Source organism: Filicampus tigris, chromosome 21 (genome assembly GCF_054856515.1).
Source record: "Filicampus tigris isolate MCC_2025a chromosome 21, RoL_Ftig_1.0, whole genome shotgun sequence".
Classification (NCBI taxonomy): Eukaryota; Metazoa; Chordata; class Actinopteri; order Syngnathiformes; family Syngnathidae; genus Filicampus; species Filicampus tigris.
In genome coordinates, this window is record NC_141237.1 from 1,698,018 (window position 1) to 1,715,617 (window position 17,600).

General features: G+C 49.2%; 3 protein-coding genes across 9 annotated transcripts in view; 2 read left to right on the forward strand and 1 right to left on the reverse strand.

Annotated features, from left to right (window-relative positions):
* The first annotated feature begins 2,682 nt into the window (after positions 1–2,682).
* Positions 2,683–3,771, forward strand: rnf152 (ring finger protein 152). Of its 2 annotated transcripts, XM_086021527.1 has the most exons (2): positions 2,684–2,777; positions 2,845–3,771. In XM_086021527.1, the coding sequence occupies exons 1-2, from the start codon at positions 2,686–2,688 to the stop codon at positions 3,458–3,460; spliced, it is 708 nt and encodes a 235-aa protein (XP_085877653.1). In that variant the 5' UTR covers positions 2,684–2,685; the 3' UTR covers positions 3,461–3,771. The 2 variants fall into 2 exon arrangements, with proteins under 2 accessions (XP_085877652.1, XP_085877653.1); XM_086021526.1 differs by having other exon boundaries at positions 2,683–3,771.
* A 521-nt stretch (positions 3,772–4,292) lies between these two features.
* The window catches only part of LOC147127112 (cadherin-20-like), a 39,027-nt gene continuing 25,719 nt past the window's right edge, over positions 4,293–17,600 (reverse strand). The window contains exons 2-13 of one of the 4 annotated variants that reach the window (XM_086021098.1): positions 15,190–15,422; positions 12,988–13,282; positions 12,341–12,460; positions 11,986–12,153; positions 11,269–11,456; positions 10,791–11,053; positions 10,152–10,288; positions 7,181–7,302; positions 6,988–7,105; positions 6,566–6,817; positions 5,772–6,273; positions 4,293–5,674 (exon numbers count right to left, since the gene is read on the reverse strand). In XM_086021098.1, the coding sequence (XP_085877224.1) occupies positions 5,656–5,674; positions 5,772–6,273; positions 6,566–6,817; positions 6,988–7,105; positions 7,181–7,302; positions 10,152–10,288; positions 10,791–11,053; positions 11,269–11,456; positions 11,986–12,153; positions 12,341–12,460; positions 12,988–13,282; positions 15,190–15,375 (2,370 nt within the window). In that variant the 5' untranslated portion in view covers positions 15,376–15,422 and the 3' untranslated portion in view covers positions 4,293–5,655. Of the gene's footprint in view, positions 6,274–6,565; positions 6,818–6,987; positions 7,106–7,180; positions 7,303–10,151; positions 10,289–10,790; positions 11,054–11,268; positions 11,457–11,985; positions 12,154–12,340; positions 12,461–12,987; positions 13,283–15,189; positions 15,423–17,600 lie in introns of those variants that run through there. The other 3 variants (XM_086021097.1, XM_086021100.1, XM_086021099.1) reach the window with 3 other exon arrangements.
* The window catches only part of LOC147127113 (uncharacterized), a 53,379-nt gene continuing 43,816 nt past the window's right edge, over positions 8,038–17,600 (forward strand). The window contains exons 1-5 of one of the 3 annotated variants that reach the window (XM_086021103.1): positions 8,052–8,170; positions 8,405–8,437; positions 8,522–8,570; positions 9,009–9,050; positions 9,191–9,256. In XM_086021103.1, the coding sequence (XP_085877229.1) occupies positions 8,523–8,570; positions 9,009–9,050; positions 9,191–9,256 (156 nt within the window). In that variant the 5' untranslated portion in view covers positions 8,052–8,170; positions 8,405–8,437; position 8,522. The other 2 variants (XM_086021101.1, XM_086021102.1) reach the window with 2 other exon arrangements.

Below are 17,600 nucleotides of genomic sequence, written 5' to 3' on the forward strand. Positions count from 1 at the left end.
GCGCTATTCTTCTTCTTCCCGGTTATCTTTGAGGGCGCGCGGCGCCTCCTGTTGGAGCTTGCGTGGTTTGCCATAGACATGCGTGCTAACAGGAACACGCTTTCGTCACGCCAAGCGCCAAATGGGGTTAGCGTGACATTTGCCTGACATTTTTAGCTGGGGGGGGCTCACATTTAACGAGCTGCGCTTCTTCTTGCAGGTATTTTGCTGCGTCCTCACACCCAGTGGCCAGTGCGAGTGTGTGTGGGGGTGTGTGTGGGTGTGTGTGTGTGTGTATATGCTGCCGGCCATGGTGGTTATTTTTAACTTGTGCACTTTCCCGTTGGCTGATTGTATGTGGATGCCCTGAGGGAGTCTATGTGTGTGTGTGTGTGTGTTTGTTAACTCGCTGGTGTGTGTGTGTGCCACCTGCACATGATGACGTCATGAAAATCCTCTGGTGAAATTATTCATCCTCACTCTGGGGACAAAAAATAACTGGACCATATACCAAATATACCAAATAAATTAATAACGGTACCATATAACTTCTTTTTTATAACTTTGTATATACTGCTATACTACTAACTGTAGTTTGTAATGATGCCTTTCAAGGATGCTTGATAATTATAACAGTTCTCTCATTTTTCACAATTACAATTTAAAAGAAATATTTTCTTGTAGTGAGTGTGAGTAGAGTGTTTGGAATGGGTCATACAAAGCAGCTCCAAGTCATAAATCAAAGAAGCGTTTGCTTGTTTCAACCTGACCTCTGAACAGCGCCCCTAGAGGCTCATGAATCCATTGACAGTTGTCATGGTTACGCCACACCGACCCCCGCATCAATCCGCCCGCATTCGAACATTTATATGCCAACTAAAAAGGCCCGCTTTTGTTCCATGGAAATGTATTTTTCAGAGTTATGCTTGTCATGAACACTAGAATAAGTAGGCTACATACATGACACACAAAATGTGAAAAATGTGGTTGCGTGGCGCACACGAGCCAAGATGTCCTCTTATGTCTTCAATGCCGACTCGCCGAGATTCTTTCCATACTCCCTGGATGTGTGAAGCGAGACCAGCTAGCACACATTGGCCCCGAGAGACGGAAAGAAAAAGAGAGAAAGAAAGAAATGAATAAGAGAACCGTGCGATGACGTGGAGGGTGACAGAGAAGGATGGAGAGCGAGACAGAGGGTGAGTGGGGAAGAGAAGACAAGAAAGAGATTTGTGACGCTACCGGAATAGAAAAAGATGATTTCTTGAAGGCTCGAGGGAAGGAATGAGAGAGAGACAAAAAGAGGGAGAAGAGGAACAGAAAGAGAAGAAGAGAGTGCGCAAAAGGGTGAGAGAGGAAAAGAATAGTGACAGAGGGCAAGAGAGAGCGATGTGAGAGAACAAATAAGACGAAGCCGGTGAAAGACAAAAAGAGGACAAGAAAGAGAATATGGATACGAGGGGAAGAAGTAAAGCAGTGGTGACAGGTAGGAGAGTGCCACAAAGAAAGGGAGGGCGAGTGGGGAAAAAGAAGGGAAGAAGAGTGATAGAGAGAGAAGAAGACGGGGAAGTAAGAGAGAGGGCAAGGTAGAGAGACAAAGAGAGCGAGAGTAAATGTGAGAGTGACGGAGGGGCGACTCTTCTCTAAAAATGTCTTTGCGAGTGCGTCTTTGATTGTTTCTCTTGAAATGATTTTCACGTCCGTTGAAGCGGGCAGAGCGCTGACTCGGCGTTTTTTACGCTCACTCGCCACCAACTCATGAGTCAGCACTTTCGACAAACTCGCACAAGCCACTCTGATCCACCCCCCCCCCACACACACCCCCAACAACTTAAACAAGTGATGATGTCACACCAATCAGTGTGCTGCTCACTGTCAAGCTCCGCCCTTTGTGTAGCCTGCATTGTACTTGGTGACATTAGAAGGGGTATGGCTACTTTGAAACCCTAACCCTAGTTTGAAACCTCTTCATCGGTGCCTTTCCTGTCAGTTATTCACTTCCAATGTCAACACTGCCCCCGGGGCTTCATGCTGGTACTGCAGCGTTTGCTCTGTAAGCTTCCTTGAGACCGACCGCAAAATCTTGGTTGAAGGTGAAGCACGAGTGCAGGCCAATCCTGATGGACTCGTGAGGAAGAGGAAGAGGAGGAGGAGGAAGAGGTGACGCTCCCTGGCGGGAAATCCTTTTCCTAAAAGACGAGGATTAGCTTTGATCCGACGCAAATGTCGAGTGGCTCGATATTCCCGCACGCCCACCAGCAACCTTCGGCTCTTCTTCCGCTTGAGTTCCTTCGCATGCTCGTTCAGTGTCAAGCTGCTCCCACCGTCAGGAAGTGGCAGGCGGGCAGCCAGCGCCTGGATTGGCGCTTTCCATGAGTTTTGTCCGAATACTGAAGGACAATGTCTGATGAAACAGTCAAATGTTCTCCCTGTATTCATATTGGAGTTGTTGTAAGCCTCAAGAAGTCATTTTACTCACGAGGTATTTTTCTAATTAATCGGCCGATTAGTCGGTTTTCAGTATTTTACCCTGCCAAATATCGGAATTAAATCACATTTTCGATTGGGCCCCCGTCCAGACATTGGTGACCAGTTTGTTGTGCCGTGTTGTGAAGAGGCAAACACCTGAGGAGCGTATGGCCAAATGTCATAACAGGCTTAATTTGAATGCTCATGCGGCATCTCTTTTGTTGCAGATGGACGAGCATGTCGCCGCTAGCAGGCCGTGACGTCGCCGCGACCGCATCCAGCTTGCGGGCAGAGCATCAGTCAAGGACGAGGACGTTTTCCAAGCCCCCTTTGGGGCGAATTGAGATCACTCACTGAGGGATTGTGGGGACATTTCCCCAAACCCCCCGCCATGGAGACTCTTTCCCAAGATTCCCTGCTGGAATGCCAGATCTGCTTCAATGACTTCAGCCCGCGGCGGCGGCCCAAGCTGCTAGACTGCCGCCACACGTGCTGCTCGGTGTGCCTGACGCAGATGCGCAGCAGCCACAAGGAGATCCGCTGCCCGTGGTGCCGCGCCGTCACCAAGCTGCCGCCCGGCCTCTCCGTGGCGCACCTGCCCGACGACCCCGACGCGGCGGCCGCCGTGGCCATCCCGCGCGCCTCCGAGCGCACGCCCGTCTTCATCCGCCTGCCCGGCAGTGGCTGCTACGTGCTGCCGCTGCCCGCCGACGAAGAGCGCGCGCCCAGCCTGCTGGCGTGCCGCTTCCTGCCGGGCGGCGGGCAGAAGGGCGTGGCGGTGGTCAGCCTGCCCGAGGAGCGGCCTCTGGCCGCCGTTCTGGAGCTGGAGGCCGGCGACGACGGGGAGCGGCGGATGAGCGGGCCGGCCGCAGGCGGGGCGGCCAAGGGGTCCACGTGGTCGGGCGTGTGCACGGTGGTGCTGGTGGCGTGCGTGCTGCTCTTTCTGCTCGGCATCGTGCTGCACAACATGTCGTGTATCTCCAAGCGCTTCACCGTCATTTCCTGTGGATGAACCGCCGCCGGGGTCACCTTTGACCTGCCAAACCAAACGACCTTCCGGAGGTCAATCTTTGGAGACGAAACATTCCCAAAAAAACACTACCAAGACTTCATCCGGTCCTTCCTTTGACCCTTTTGTTATTCTAGGCTCAGGCTCGTCCGATTGGTTGTTTAGTTTGTGATTAGTTCAAGTCCATCGGTTGTTGTTGTGAGTCCATGGACGCGGGACTAGGGACTTGGACTCCCAACCTTGTGGAAAAGCAAAACGCCTGCGTGTGACTTGAGTCCGTGTTGTCAATAAAGTTGTGGTGTTAGATGATGAAACGTGACGTGGTTCTTCATTGGTGTCCACTTTGGAATTCATATTTCATGCCTGCATCCTATTTTTCTATGTTGTACTTCTGCACACATTTCAAGTGACGCATAATATAACATAAGACAAACCGGGACATTTGTGCTGCTTGTGTGACGATCCTCAAGCAGGAACGACTCCTCACAAAACATCTCACGACTACTACTACCACGAAGACCATAAACTACAAGTAGGCTACTACAACTAGCAATACTACTTCTTCGACTGCTAGTAGTGCCAGTCCTAGTCCGCTGTAGAGTAGATTTTAAGAGTTTGCAACTGGTCTGTAAATCACTGAAGGGTTTGGGTCCTGAATACATTGAGGAAATGATCAGTGAATATATACCCCACTGAAGTCTGCAGACACAGGTCATTAGTGGGTCCCAGGTTTCAAAGCAAACATTTAGCTTTTATGCTGCACACAAATGGAATAAGTTAGTGGTTTGGTTGCGTGACGCACACCTTGTGCATGAAACGTGCTTTAAAAGTAAAGCTGCCTTGCCTAGTTTGTTCGAACAGAATCAGGACACCCAAATAGCTTTTGAGTGTTTTATTAGCAAGAATACAAAAACGTACCGACATTCGCATACTACGTTAGCGTAGCATGAGCAACCCAACATGTTCAACAGTTGTAAAAAGATCAAAAAGTACCCTCACAGTTTGTTTTCTTTTGGTGCTCTTTTGTTTGTTTGAAAGTCAAAAATGTTCTTTGTACATTTGGCACTTAATGCAGACGACAGCGTCAAGTAGCGTTCGCGTGGCGGAGACGACGTCGCCGACCCGTCGATGCGCGCCGCCGGCGGACTGGCACGATGGTCTCCCGGATGAAAGGCGCTCATGACGACTTCTCGTTAGGGTGAGCAGCTGCTTCCTGTCCTCAAATAAGTTAATTCCAATATAAATACAAAACAATACATTTTACTCCAGACCCAATGAGGCGGCAACAGCGCTTGTCTGATGGGAATCATTCTTCTTTTGTGGTACTGTTTTGTTCATGTGTGCTTTGAAGTTGGCTCTCTAGACCGGTTCCGACCTGGGAACCGCTGAAGGTTAACAACCAGGCCGGTCGAATGACGCTTAATCCAGAACGCCGTACATCTTGGCCAGCTCTTTTAAGCGCAACTTTATAACTTCCTCCAATTAGTTAAGTCCAACAAAAATAGACCAATAAATTAAGCTCCGGACCCGAAAAGGTGGTGGCAGTGACGGCATTTGTCCGTTGGGACTCATTCAACCTTTTTTTACTGTGCCTTTTTTTTCCGCAGTGTGCTTTGATGTCGATTCTCCGAAGGCTGCAAAGTGGAACTCACTGAACTGGGCCTGTCGAGGCAGATCTGTGGTGCATCCTTTCCAGATCGTTCTTGAAGCCAGTGGCGCCACATGAGAGGATTGTTAGCGTTCAGCATGCTGTACATCGCAGCCAATTTCTTGAGGCTCTGCTGCAGTATTGACGATGTCGCTAACCCAGTGAGGCACCTCTGGGTGGCTAAACCAGGCCTATCGAGGTGTAACTCAGTCGGTTCCAGATGACTGTTGAAGGCTGTGTGTGGTGCTACCACATGGGAGGATTCTTAGCGTGCTGTACATCTTGACTTACTCAAATAAGTTGGTGCCGACACCAGGAAATTAAGCTCCAGACCCGATGAGCCGGCGGTGTTGGCGTTCTTCTGCTGGGCATTGTTTGTTCTACTTTTGTGATAGCATTTTGTCCACGCGCTCGCGTTGTTGACTCTCTGGAGGCCCTGAATTGGAACCCACTGAGCGAGGCCCGTTACGGTGGAATTCTGTCAGTCTTTCTGGATGGTTCTGGAAGGCCATGTGTGTTTCCGCCATATTAGAGACTCCCAACGATGTAACTAACTTCTCGAGAAGCCACTGCAAGTTTAAAGCCAGGCCAGAACAGGCGGAATTCAATCAATTTGATGCTTTGTGTTCTTTCCAGAATGTTCATGAGGGCCGTGTGTGCCGCTACCAGATGGGAGGACTGTTAGCGTCCAGCACGCCGTACATCTCGGCCAGCTTCTTGAAGCGCGGCCCCCAGTCGTTGAGGTAGTCGTAGTCATGGTCCCCGCCCGAGCCGCCGGACTGCACCGAGCTGAGCGACTCCGCCACTGAGCCCTCGCCCTCGTAGGCGTACGTCTGCAGGGAGTCGTAGGGCGGCGCGCACGGGTCCACGTCGGCCTCCTGCAGCTTGGACAGGACGTAGCCGTGAACGCCGCTGCCGCCGGCGCGAGCCATCGGTACGTAGCGTGACAAAGTCTGGATCTCCGGATACATGTCCTGCCGCGTCTCGCCCGCGTGGGGGTGCACCTCGCGCGGATTCCACATGGCGGCGATGTCAAAGGCCTCCGTGTCCTCCTCGCCGCCGCCCTCGTCGTCGTAGCGCACGATGTTCTCGTGCACGTTCTCCTCCTCGTCGCTAAGGTACGGCTTCTTGCGGTGAGACCGCAGCGACAGCATCAGCAGGATCATCACTGACACGACACACAAACAACGTTAACACAATTAGCTCGGAAGCTTTTTTTCAATGAGTTTTCTGGCAAATCAGTTAACTAGACTTTAATCTGGTTAGTTTGTTTCTTAGCTACATTCTTAATTTGTTAGAAGGCTACTTAGTTAGCTAGTTAATTTGTTAACTCGTTAGTTTGTTAGCTGGCAATTTTTTTGTTGAACTAGTTCGACAGGTATCTTGATTCCTAACTAGATACTCTTTTAGTCTTTTAGCTAGTGAGTGAGCGAGCGAGTGTCTTGTCGTGTGTCACTCACCCAGGAGCACGAAGATGGCGGCCAGGATGGCGATGAGCGCGGCCCTGCTGAGGCTGGCGGGCAGGCTGTAAGCTTCGGGGTTGCAGGTCATGACGTTTCCGTCGCGGTCGCAGGCGCAAACGCGCACGCTCAGCGTGGAGGTGCTGGTCTGCACCGGCGCCTCGCCGTCCGTCACCGTGATGGGAAGGTAGAAGACACTCTGCTCGCGCTGGGACCAGCCGCCGCGACGCGTCAGCACCCACGCTGTGTTGTCTAACCACGCAACAAATCGATTACTACGATAACGACATCTAATTCCTCCCCGATATGTTTTCTATTTTTCTGCCCCCAAAAGGTTTGGGCAAAAGTTCTGTAGTTTTACCATTTTTTTTCCCCATTATATGTACAGTATTTTTGGTTATTTTGGTACTATTTTGGTTTACCCTGGTTGTCCCGCAGGGTGAAGTTGGGATTGTTGGTGGCATGTGGCGCTAACGCATAGAAGAAGTGATGTCCGCTGGGAGGCTCGTCAGGATCCACGGCCGTCACCGCCTGGATTAACTACGAGGGCAGAGAGCGTCAGCAGGTGTCGTGACGCCCGCGCACACTTGCCGTCGGCCGACGCGCGTTACCTACCTGTCCCGCCTTGGCACCGTCGCACACGAAGGCCTCCAGGGAGTCGCTGAGCGTGGGCGCGTTGTCGTTCACGTCCTGCACGCGGATGGACACGGCCACGCTGGACAGCTGAGAAGGATTATCTGACACGCACACGGAAAACAGCACAAGCACAACATGAGCGCAATCATCACAAACATCACAACTTGAAACTCTAACATGAGTTACATTTAAAACATTAAAAATCTAACCATGGTTTAAACCGCTAACCTTGTTCAGTATCCTAAATTTAGGGATGGGCGAGTATCGATGCCAGGTATCGTATCGGGCCAATACGGCCTTCTTTTAAGGTATCGGGCAGAGTTCACCGACCAATGCGTCCGTCAGTGTAATCGTCACTAAACGGGTCAAGTACCAATGACGCCCGTTTCGATGACTATGCATTGATTATATATGGAAGCACTTTTGTGCTTCCTGTACTGTAGGTGGCGCTATGCACCAAAGAGCAGTAAGAAGAAGAAGAAGAAGAAGAAGAAAAAAAGGATTCCTGGGTATGTGGGCAGTGCTAGAAGTACGCACTGAGCAACACGAGGCTGCGTCCAAATCAACGTTCCCTGTAATTTTCCATGCGTCTGAGCATTCGCACAAATTCCCTCAACATTCCTTGGGCCACTGGGAGTGACATCAGACATGCATCATTTAAGGGACTTGCAAACTACGCCATATTTAGACGTCCTAAATGGAGCGCGTGTGCGCGTGCGCGGTGCGCGTCAGCGTCACCGCGTGCGCTGACAGTGAGAGCGGTGCGCACTTGCTCACGCGCTCAGCTTAGTGGTCCAAATTCACAGGTGGGCTCGTCTGAAGGTCCTATTGGCATTTTCGCCCGCATGACGTCACTTCCGCTGCGACTCGCTCGCACCTGGTGTCCAAATACACCTTAAGCCTGTAGAAATTCGCCACTGTTTATGCACTCCACGGAGGCTACATGAGGAGGAGCCTTGGAAATTTATGGTACTTTTTCCACGTCAACTTAAACGGTTCCGCTCTCCGTTTGTTGCCTGACTTCATTTTGAAGCGTTTCAAACGCCTGTCGTCTCTCTGTGGTCGCAAAATAGCGGGCAGGAGCCCCAGTCTCCGCTTTTCTCTTTTTAGACTTTCTCACTTAAATGTGTGCGTTCTGTCACTGTGGTTTTAATACCGAGCCATCATGTACATTAACACAATTAAACATCCATTTTAATATAGCTGGCAGTTACTTTAATATTTTATAACTTCTGCGTGAGTACCTGTTACTTTATTGTTTTACTTTTTCTTTAAGACTGTCAGTATAAAAAAATGCTAATTGATGTGACTTTTGTTTAGGATGAAGAGGACCTGTTTTCATATAGCAGCGGAGAGCTGGTTTGAACAGGTAGGGCTGGACCACCTTTACCTGAGTTTTTTCCCCCTCTACATTTTCAAGAGCGTTGGAAAGGTGTCAGACAATTTAAAATCTTAGAAATGCCTTTCATAACGTGAATGTCATTTGAAAATGTAGTTAAAATTCTGATCGGATGGTGAAAATGATTGTTGATGTGCTCCACGTAGAGGTGATAAATCCACCAAATACAAGTCCAGTCATTTGGTTAATTTATTTTGAAGTTCACTTTACCTGTCAGGCTACATGAAAAGAAAGATACGGCCTACTTAAACAAGTGTAGCAAAAAAAAAAAGTGAAAGCGATAAAACGCTTGAAAATAGAAGATACACAGGTATAAAATACTGACTGCTTACTTGCTTTTTGCCTCACCTGAAAAGTATGTGCTATGCTTTTGTGCTAAATGTGCACTTTCTGACATCTGTGTTTCAGACAATCTCACAAAGGAAGCCAGACAGGGCTCATCATCACAAGGTAGGTAGTATGCCCACCTCCACCATTTACCTTTTTGTATTGCACGTCGTACAAATAACGTTCAGTAAGTATAGCATCATCTAAACGCAACATGAACAAATACCACAATACTATTTGACCTTGTATTTTTCAACTGACAGAGTCAAGCGACTGGAGCCTCCACAGCAGCAGACTCAACTACTCTGGGGCAACTGGGCCTCCCGCAGGTATGAATATGTGGATTCTTGAAAAGTTAAATTAGCAGTTTTTATTTCAAACTCTTTACTGAAGACCAAAATGTGGATGTGGGAGGGGGGAGGGATTGGGTTGGCGGCGTCTCGCATTTGTGTTCCACTGTTTTAAATAGTGTATTTACTAATGCGGATATGTCGTAAAAATTGTTTGTGTTTTTTTCCTTTTCTTTCTCTGATTGTTTGCATAAAAGCCCTTCTAGGGATGGGCATTGGAAATTTGCATTAGCCACAAATGCTGTGATGCTGTGCATTAGAAATTGTTTTTCATTCAACTATGTTGTGGCATCTGTCCCTATACAAATAAACATGCAATGAAATGAAATGAAAAACAACTACCAAAAGTGCACAAATCAAAGGCTGCTCGTGCTTGAACTTTCCTGAGTTGTTAATACATTATTGATAAAAATAGTTGGGGGGGGGGAAAAACAACAGCTAAATATTGATTATTTTCAACTCTTCACAAGTCATTAACACTGAACTGTTCAAAATATTTTTTTAATTGACATGTCTGCCAGAACGTAAGTAAAGTAAAAGAGATCTTAAAGGACACTCCAGGCCCACATTTGGCCCGCGAGCGATGCGGCCGCGTGGTTAAAAATCACTCATTTAGACATTTCAGGTATGGGCATATTTGAGTCAGGAGTCTGCCGATACCAGCCGCCGAGACTTACGGCAAAAAAACGAGTAAGTCCTTCCCGGCAGTAGTTGGCGCTATACTGCGACGTTTGACACGTCAGCAAACCTATTAATACGCTAACCCTCGGCTTTCAATCCTAATTTCGAACCCTAATCTTTGTTTCTGGCAACCCCACTTTATTATGACGTTGCATTTTGGCTAAAAGGCAAAAGTGGCGCCCACTGCACGTACTCATCTCCATGGCCAGCACGCTGATGTTGTGCCAGCGCAGCTGCTCGCGGTCCAGCGGACGCAACGTCATCAGAGCGCCAGATGTGATGTCCACGTAAAAGAACTTGTCCGGGTCACTGGAACGGTCCAAGGAGTACCTGAGGAGAAGGAGATGCAGGGGGAGGAAAATGAGGAGGGGGGGGGGGTGGAGTGGATAAGAAGAAGGGGAGGATGAAGAGCAGGATGAGGTGGAAAAGAAGAGGAGCCGGAGGATATTGAAGTGGAAGGGGATGGGGAGGAGGAGAAAAAGGCCAAGGAGGAAGTGGTGACAAAGGAGCATAAGGAAGAGAGCGAGGAGGTGGAAATAGGGGAAGAGGAGGAGAAGGGCAAGGAATAGATGGTGGAGGAGAGGGAAGAGAAGGTGAAGAAAAATGGAGGGCGGGAGCGGCAAGAGAAGCATAATAGGGGAAAAGGAGAAGAAAAAAAAGAGAAAGAGCCGACGTGATGTAATGGCGACCTCTTTTGGCAACTAAGCAGCATTGCACCTGACCGATCACCTGACACGTCGCCCTCATGGGCCACACGATTAGGAACACCTGCGCGGTTGATGCGTGTGCAGCACGCGTAAGACGCATTCCGCGGCGCGGCGTGGCGTCTCACCTCACAGTGTGGTTGTCGCCGTCCGGGTCCCTGGCGGCCACCGTCCTGACCAGCGTGCCCACGTCGGCGTCCTCGGACACGTCCACCAGGTAGGCGGGCGCGTCGAACACGGGCGGCTCGTCCACGTCGTCCACGCTCACGTGCACGATGGAGACGTCGCGCAAGGCCGTCACGTCATGGCGGGAGGAGGAGGCGGCGGCCTCCTGAGTGTTGGCGCCCTCGACCTTCAGCGTGTAACTGCGCTTGGCCTCGAAGTCCAGCGGCTGCCACACAAACGCATCACAACAGTTCAAACCTTCTTTTGAAACCCGAACACAGACTTGAATCCCTAACCCGAGCCTTGAAACCCCTCCGTTAACTCAAAACCCTAACCCGGACTTGAAACCCTAATTTGAACCCTACCTGTGCCCTAATTGGAAATGTAAACCTCGATTAAAACACAATGTCTGGGCAACCTAACTGGAAAGCGGAGCGCTACCTTCTTGACGGTGATGATGGCGTATCTGTTGCCGGGGTCGGTGACGATGCCGAAGGTGTCCCTGCCGTCGCCGTCGATGACGCTGTACGTCATGTCGGCGTTGACGCCCACGTCGGGGTCCTTGGCCCAGATGCGGCCCACCTCCGAGTCCACCGAGGCCGACTCGGGGACGCTCATCTGGTACAACCCTGTGCACAGGACGCTCCGGTCATTATACAAACCACCGCTAGAGGGAGCCAAACCTCCACACAGGAAAACGACTAAGGAACATCAACAGACTGTATGGGGTGAAATCAAAACCAAACAAAATAGAAAAAGAATGCTCCCTTTTAAGGAATTGGTCTTAAAAGAAGAAAAGTGGAAGAAACTTTTTTTTTTTTGTTTTGCTCTGATGCTGTATTTGTTGAAACCTTTCCTCTACAAATTTGTTTTTGTGTAAATCTTGGTTCTTTTTTAGTATACTAACCCAGGCTCAATACCCTACTTTGAAACCCTAAACTTTGTTTGAAATTCTGACCCTGTCTTCAAACCGTCCTTTGCGACTCTCACCCTGGTTGAAAACCCTCATTTGAAACCTTACCCCATGTTCAAAACTTGGAAAATTCATCCTTGTTTAAAACCCCAATCACATCTGGAAATCTTGCTTAAAACCCTAGTTTGAAACCTTAGTGTTCGGACAGATAATTGACTGACAATGGGAGTGGCTTGTTGTCTCACTTTGATCAAAGACGGGCGGGTTGTCGTTGATGTCGCTGAGCGAGATGTCCACGCGGGCGGTTCCGGCGAGGCCGCCCAGCTGGCCGCCCATGTCCTTGGCCTGAATGACCACTGTGTAGTTCTCCCTGGTCTCACGATCCATGTCAGCCAGCGAGACCCTCACCACGCCTGAGGAGACGCATGCAAGGTTACGCCCAATCAGGAAAAGCCCCCCCCCCCAAAGAAAACGCAACGATGCGGGCATATTTCTGTGAGACCCCATCGTGACTCAAGTCGCTCCGGTCCTGAGTCTTTGTCAGGTTTCGGAGGAAGGGCGACATTTCAACATGTGCTGCAAGGAACGGGCCTCTCATACCCGTCTTGGCGTCCACCGAGAAGTAAGGCTGACCCTCCAGGATACTGTAGACCACCCGGGCGCTGTTGCCATACGTCGGGTCGTCGGCGTCCGTGGCGCTCAGCTGAATCACTGACGTTCCTGGAAGGGATGAAACGGATCCATTCTCAAATTCAACACAGTGAAAATCCGCCCCACAAAGGCTTTTAATTTTATGCAGATGGCGGCAAAGCATTTTCTTTCTTCTATTAGACAAGGCTATGGCCTGACTAAATGAAGCTCTTCCCCTCTGTTCAACATTTTCAGCCCCATGAGGTGAACTTGGACAATGCAACAATTTATTCATCTATCAATATCAGCAATGTCCATTGACAGGCAGAACAGTTAAATGTGCGTCCATTGGATGGCAGAATTTACAATTAACTATACATCTTCAAGGAGGTTTTCAAGCCTAGGTTCAGGCTTAAAGAGGGCTTAGTGTTTCGAATAAGGGTTTCAAAGCCTGCTTTAGAGTAAGAGTTTGTAGTCGAAGCCAGGTTTAGGGTTTCAAGTAAAGGTTAGGGTTTCAAACGGGGGTTTCAAGCCATTTTCGGGTTTTAAAGAATGTTGTACGTGCAAAAAGATGGCCTATAGTTTACCAGCTGATTAAACCGATGAAGGTACTGTACCTATTTTTGACATTTCCGGCACTGACGCTCGGTAGGGTCCGTCCAGGAACTTGGGCTCGTTGTCGTTGATGTCTTGGATCTTGACGATGAACTCGGACTCGGGTTCCAGCGGCCTGTCGCTGAGGCGGTTGCGGGCCTGCGCTCGCAGCGCGTACTGGGCCTTGACCTCGCGGTCCAGCCTCTGGATGGCGTGAATGTCACCCGTGCTGTCGTCAATGGTGAAGGTGGTGCCGGCGCCTTCGCCCGTCAGGATGTACTTGATGGAGCCGTCGCCTTTGTCCATGTCCGAGTGGAGCTGCAGCAGAACAGCAACGGCTCCTCAGTCTTCATCTCGCCGCTTATTCGGAAAAATAAGCACCTTGTCTCTCTACTGAGGCTTTTCACTTTGGGATCCAGACTGCACGTTTGTAGGAACGCCTGCGGGGGCCGTAACCCGAACTCCTAATCCACAACCTGGTAAGCCATTAAGGCCTAAAGCACCTGGCTCAACAGCTCCCCAAAAATCAAAGGTCCTCTTTGGAATTACCCTTGAAAACCTGAAGTTTCCCCAGAAATTCAACCTACCTGCAAAACTGTTCTCTAATAGCTTTCCTGGTTCGAAGAAAAATGAAATCGTCTGGCTCCTCTCAATGTGGAGGAGCACTTGCTCTGCTCCGACTCCCTCCCAGATAACTAAACAAGCTCAAGAAAAAAACGATGTGCTCAATCTTAAGACTTCATCTTAAACACATGGAAGTGAAGATCAGGTGACGCGAGGTCTGTTCTTATAATAATAATAACATAATGAGAATATTTCACAGGGCCAACTGGCTCAACTCATGATTGCATTTCAATTGGGATAATCCTTTATTGATCCTGCAGGGGCCAAATTCTATTAATTAAAAACAATGCGCGGGGGAACAAGCAGCGCAATCAATGCTAATTTTGACATTTGGAAAGCAAGCACAAAAGCACATGTTGACCTCTCTTAAGATTAGACCGGCGGTGAACCGGTGTTGGTGCGGCTACTTCTAATCACCGCAGAATCAGAAGCGAATCACCACCCTTTTGTTGCCAGGGACGACCGCGCGCCGCAATCAGAAATCTTTTGTGGTTCGAGAGTGCAAATGGCAACATGTTGATGGGAAATCACTCAGGGCTTTGTCAAGGGCTTTGCCGTCATCAAAAAGTACCGCTAAATGCACCCCTTAAAAATAGAAAAAGAAAAAGAATTGATAGCAGAAAATCGGATTTTTGTGGAAGACAACTTGAGAATTTGTTTTGAGGCCAGATCGTCAACCTACGCGAGTGTTTAAAACAGGAGAAGAAACATGCGACCGGTCAAAGTTGAAGCCGATCGAGAGCGGCTTTCCCGATGGCCGGTTGAAGCTCATCCACAAACGGAGACGGAGCACTTTTTCTTCTCTCGGATTCCCAAGTTGCCTTTCCCTCAGGACTCGTTAGCCGGCCAAGCGATGGTGGCACGGGACTTCCCCCGGTATCCCGCCTACGCTCATTAGGTGGGTTTGCATCAGTCTTAAGAGGGGGCTTTCACGGGATGATCGCTTAATACCTCAAGACCGCCGCAGTCCACTGACTCGACGTGAACTCTCCACGCAGGCTTTTTTTAGGATCAAGGCGACAGAGTTTTAGGAAACTTGTCTGGGTCTGACACTGCTGCTGCACTTTTCTACCGAGTTTGTGATTGGACGACTAACACGTCGGTGACTTTGCACGTAATGCCATGCAATTTAATAACTAGCTAATGTTTTAGTCATGTCAGACACAAAGATAGGTGAACAAGTTGAATTCCGAAGCACCTCGTGCATGGCTTTGGACATTTACAATCAGTTCAAATCAAAGCCACTAACCTGAGTCAAACCTCAACCATAAACCGCAAAACCCGTCACCCTAACCCTCTCCCAGTTCTGCGAGCTAACCATAACCATTTTCCTCTCCTAACCCTTTGCCCCCTAAGCAGAACCGACATCCAGTTCCACTGCCTGGAACTAACCCGGTAAATTTGACTCCTAACCCGAATCCCTCTTCCTGTTGTAACCACTACCTAACTAAACCCAAACCTAAATCCTTAATCTAGAACTCCTAATCCTAACCATGAATGCTGTTGCTGATCCTAAGAATGTCTTTAATTACCTTCTAATGAATGCGTAGCAAAATGCTATGAGGGTGCGCGCGTGTGTGTGTGTGTGTGTGTTGACCAACCTTTCCGATATAAAGCGGGTCCAGCCCGGTGTACTCCTCCAGGACGAAAAACTGGTTCCACACCCAACCTCGTTTAACCCTCCGGACCCTCGGTGTGGAGTCTGTGGGATTACCCAGCAGGCCCTGGGGCAGGAGGCTCATCACGCCGAGCGTCACATACAACCACGATCCCAGCCGGGCCTCCATTACCAAATCCACCAGTCTCGCCCTCTTCTCTTCTGATGCAAATTTGTCTGCAAACAATGATTGGAGTTGTTAAAATGGCAAGCACTGGACATTTTTTCAGTCAATAATGCTCACATTCTCGGTAATCGATTCAAATCTGGAATGTCAATCCCGCACATTCTTTGCCATTTTCGTCACGTCAGGCCTTGAGTCTGACTTGCCACTTGTGCTTTGCGGCTCGCGCTGGTCGTCATGCAACGCCTGCGGTAAAAAGGCGGCGAGGTGGGAGGAGCCGAGAAAGCCGGGCCTTCGTGCCGCTTTTGTGAGGCCGATAGACTGCGGGACTCCATGATGCTTTTGTGAGAGCCGACCGGCGCTTTTTGCGCCACGGTCTGCAGACTCTCTCAGTCTGCCAGCTCGCTCCATCATTGTCCCGATCCTTAGGGGGGGGGTGGGCGTGACCGCTTTGTGTGCGTGCGGCGGGCGGGACGGCTGACATTTCACCTCGCCGCTCAGCACAATGACGCCAAATTTGCTCCCACTCCGCCCCCTGTGAGGTCACAGCCGTTTTGCAGCTTTCGGAGGCCACGCACGCTGCCTTAAACTTGCCGGCCGCTTGTTTAAGAACGAGCAGCTGGCCGAAGATGAGGAGGCGTGGGGGGTGGGGGGTTCGGCGGGGGGGGGGGGGGGCATCATATGAAGGAGCTTAACTTTTCCCACTGCATTCCGATACGCACGCGACGTCAGCTCTTGAAACCCAAAGGGGAAAAAAAAACAAAAAACGTCGGTTTTGTTTGACGTCGCGAAAGGGCAAATAAAGCAGCGGGCGATGCCGGGAGAGCGTGAGCATCTGCCGGGAGGCAATGATGGAGCGCAGCCTCAGCCCCGTTCCACCTGCTGCTCCATTCAATGCGCCAGCAACAACACACTTCGTCATCAGCACATAATGCTAGCGCTCTACCGTATCTAGGCAAGCTAGCACTTCATCAATATGTGGCGGTACAAAGCCGTCACGCCTCCGCAATCTCAGTTTTACACACTTTGCGGAAAGTCAAACATTCATCAGTCAAGCACAGGTACATTTTGTCACACCTGCACCACGGAGGAGCCTTTTGCGTATTGCAGAATTGTAAACGTTTCAAATGCAAAGCAGGAAGAGTTCAGTTTTGGTACAGATCTCTATAAAAGCGCAGATCTAAGTTTGCTTTCCCGTTGACAAACATAGCGAGCATGATTATTTATTTATTATTATTTTCAAACATGTTTCATTTCAAATCCCTACACAAGAAGACACAGATCAGTTTTGGTTCAAATTTGGGTACATTTTTTTTTTTTTGTCCCTTGAAAACATGGAACAATTTTGGTACCGGTATTCTTTGTATTTATATTTTCCTTCATTTCAGACTCCTTAAGCTTGTTTAGTTGCAAATCTGGATAAACATGGCACAATTTGGGGATTTTTTTTTTCCGCCTTCATTTGCAAAAACAAATCATGATGATTTGGGTTAAAAAAAACTTAAATTTTCTATACCGTTAAAATATCAATAAAAAAGCTAGCCATCTAAAATGATATAATGAATCTGTATTTATTTATGAATTTGTTAAAAAAAAAGTGGTTGTAAGCAACATGACAGAGAAGGAGTATGAATTGTGATGTTGGGCCTTGGTGTGATTGGCCATGAAATTGGATGACATCACTGAAGTCATCTTAGCGTGTGGCACAAGGGTGCAATTTGCGAAACGCAATCAAGTGTTAATTTCACAGTGGTCGTGTCCGCGCTATACGCTCACCTCCGATGCAAAAAGAAACCCCCCAGGCCGTGGAAAAGGGCCTTTCAAAGTGGGAGGACCCGTGAAAAAGGCCGCCGTCCCCCTCCGGCTGCTTGGAGGGTCACGGCCAATTTGTTAAGCACAATCCATTTTACACGCCGAATTCCAGCCAAACTGCTTTGAAGCGAATGCCAATGTAAAGAATTAACAACAAGCCGGAGTGACACCTCAACCTAACGAGGAACTCTCTCTTTCCACCTTGACATGCATTTTCTCACAGATGTTTAGAGAAGAACTTTAGAATCGTCATCCGGGAGCATGTGTGATGTCATCATGCCTTCCCAGCTGTTGTAGTGTGAGTGTGTCCCAATACTTTTGCTGACATTGTATTTGAAAGGGCTCGGAAAGCCCGGAGGCGTGCGACATCTCGCTCAAAGCCCTGCGGGTTCATTTAGCGCTCAACAGAACGCCGTAAA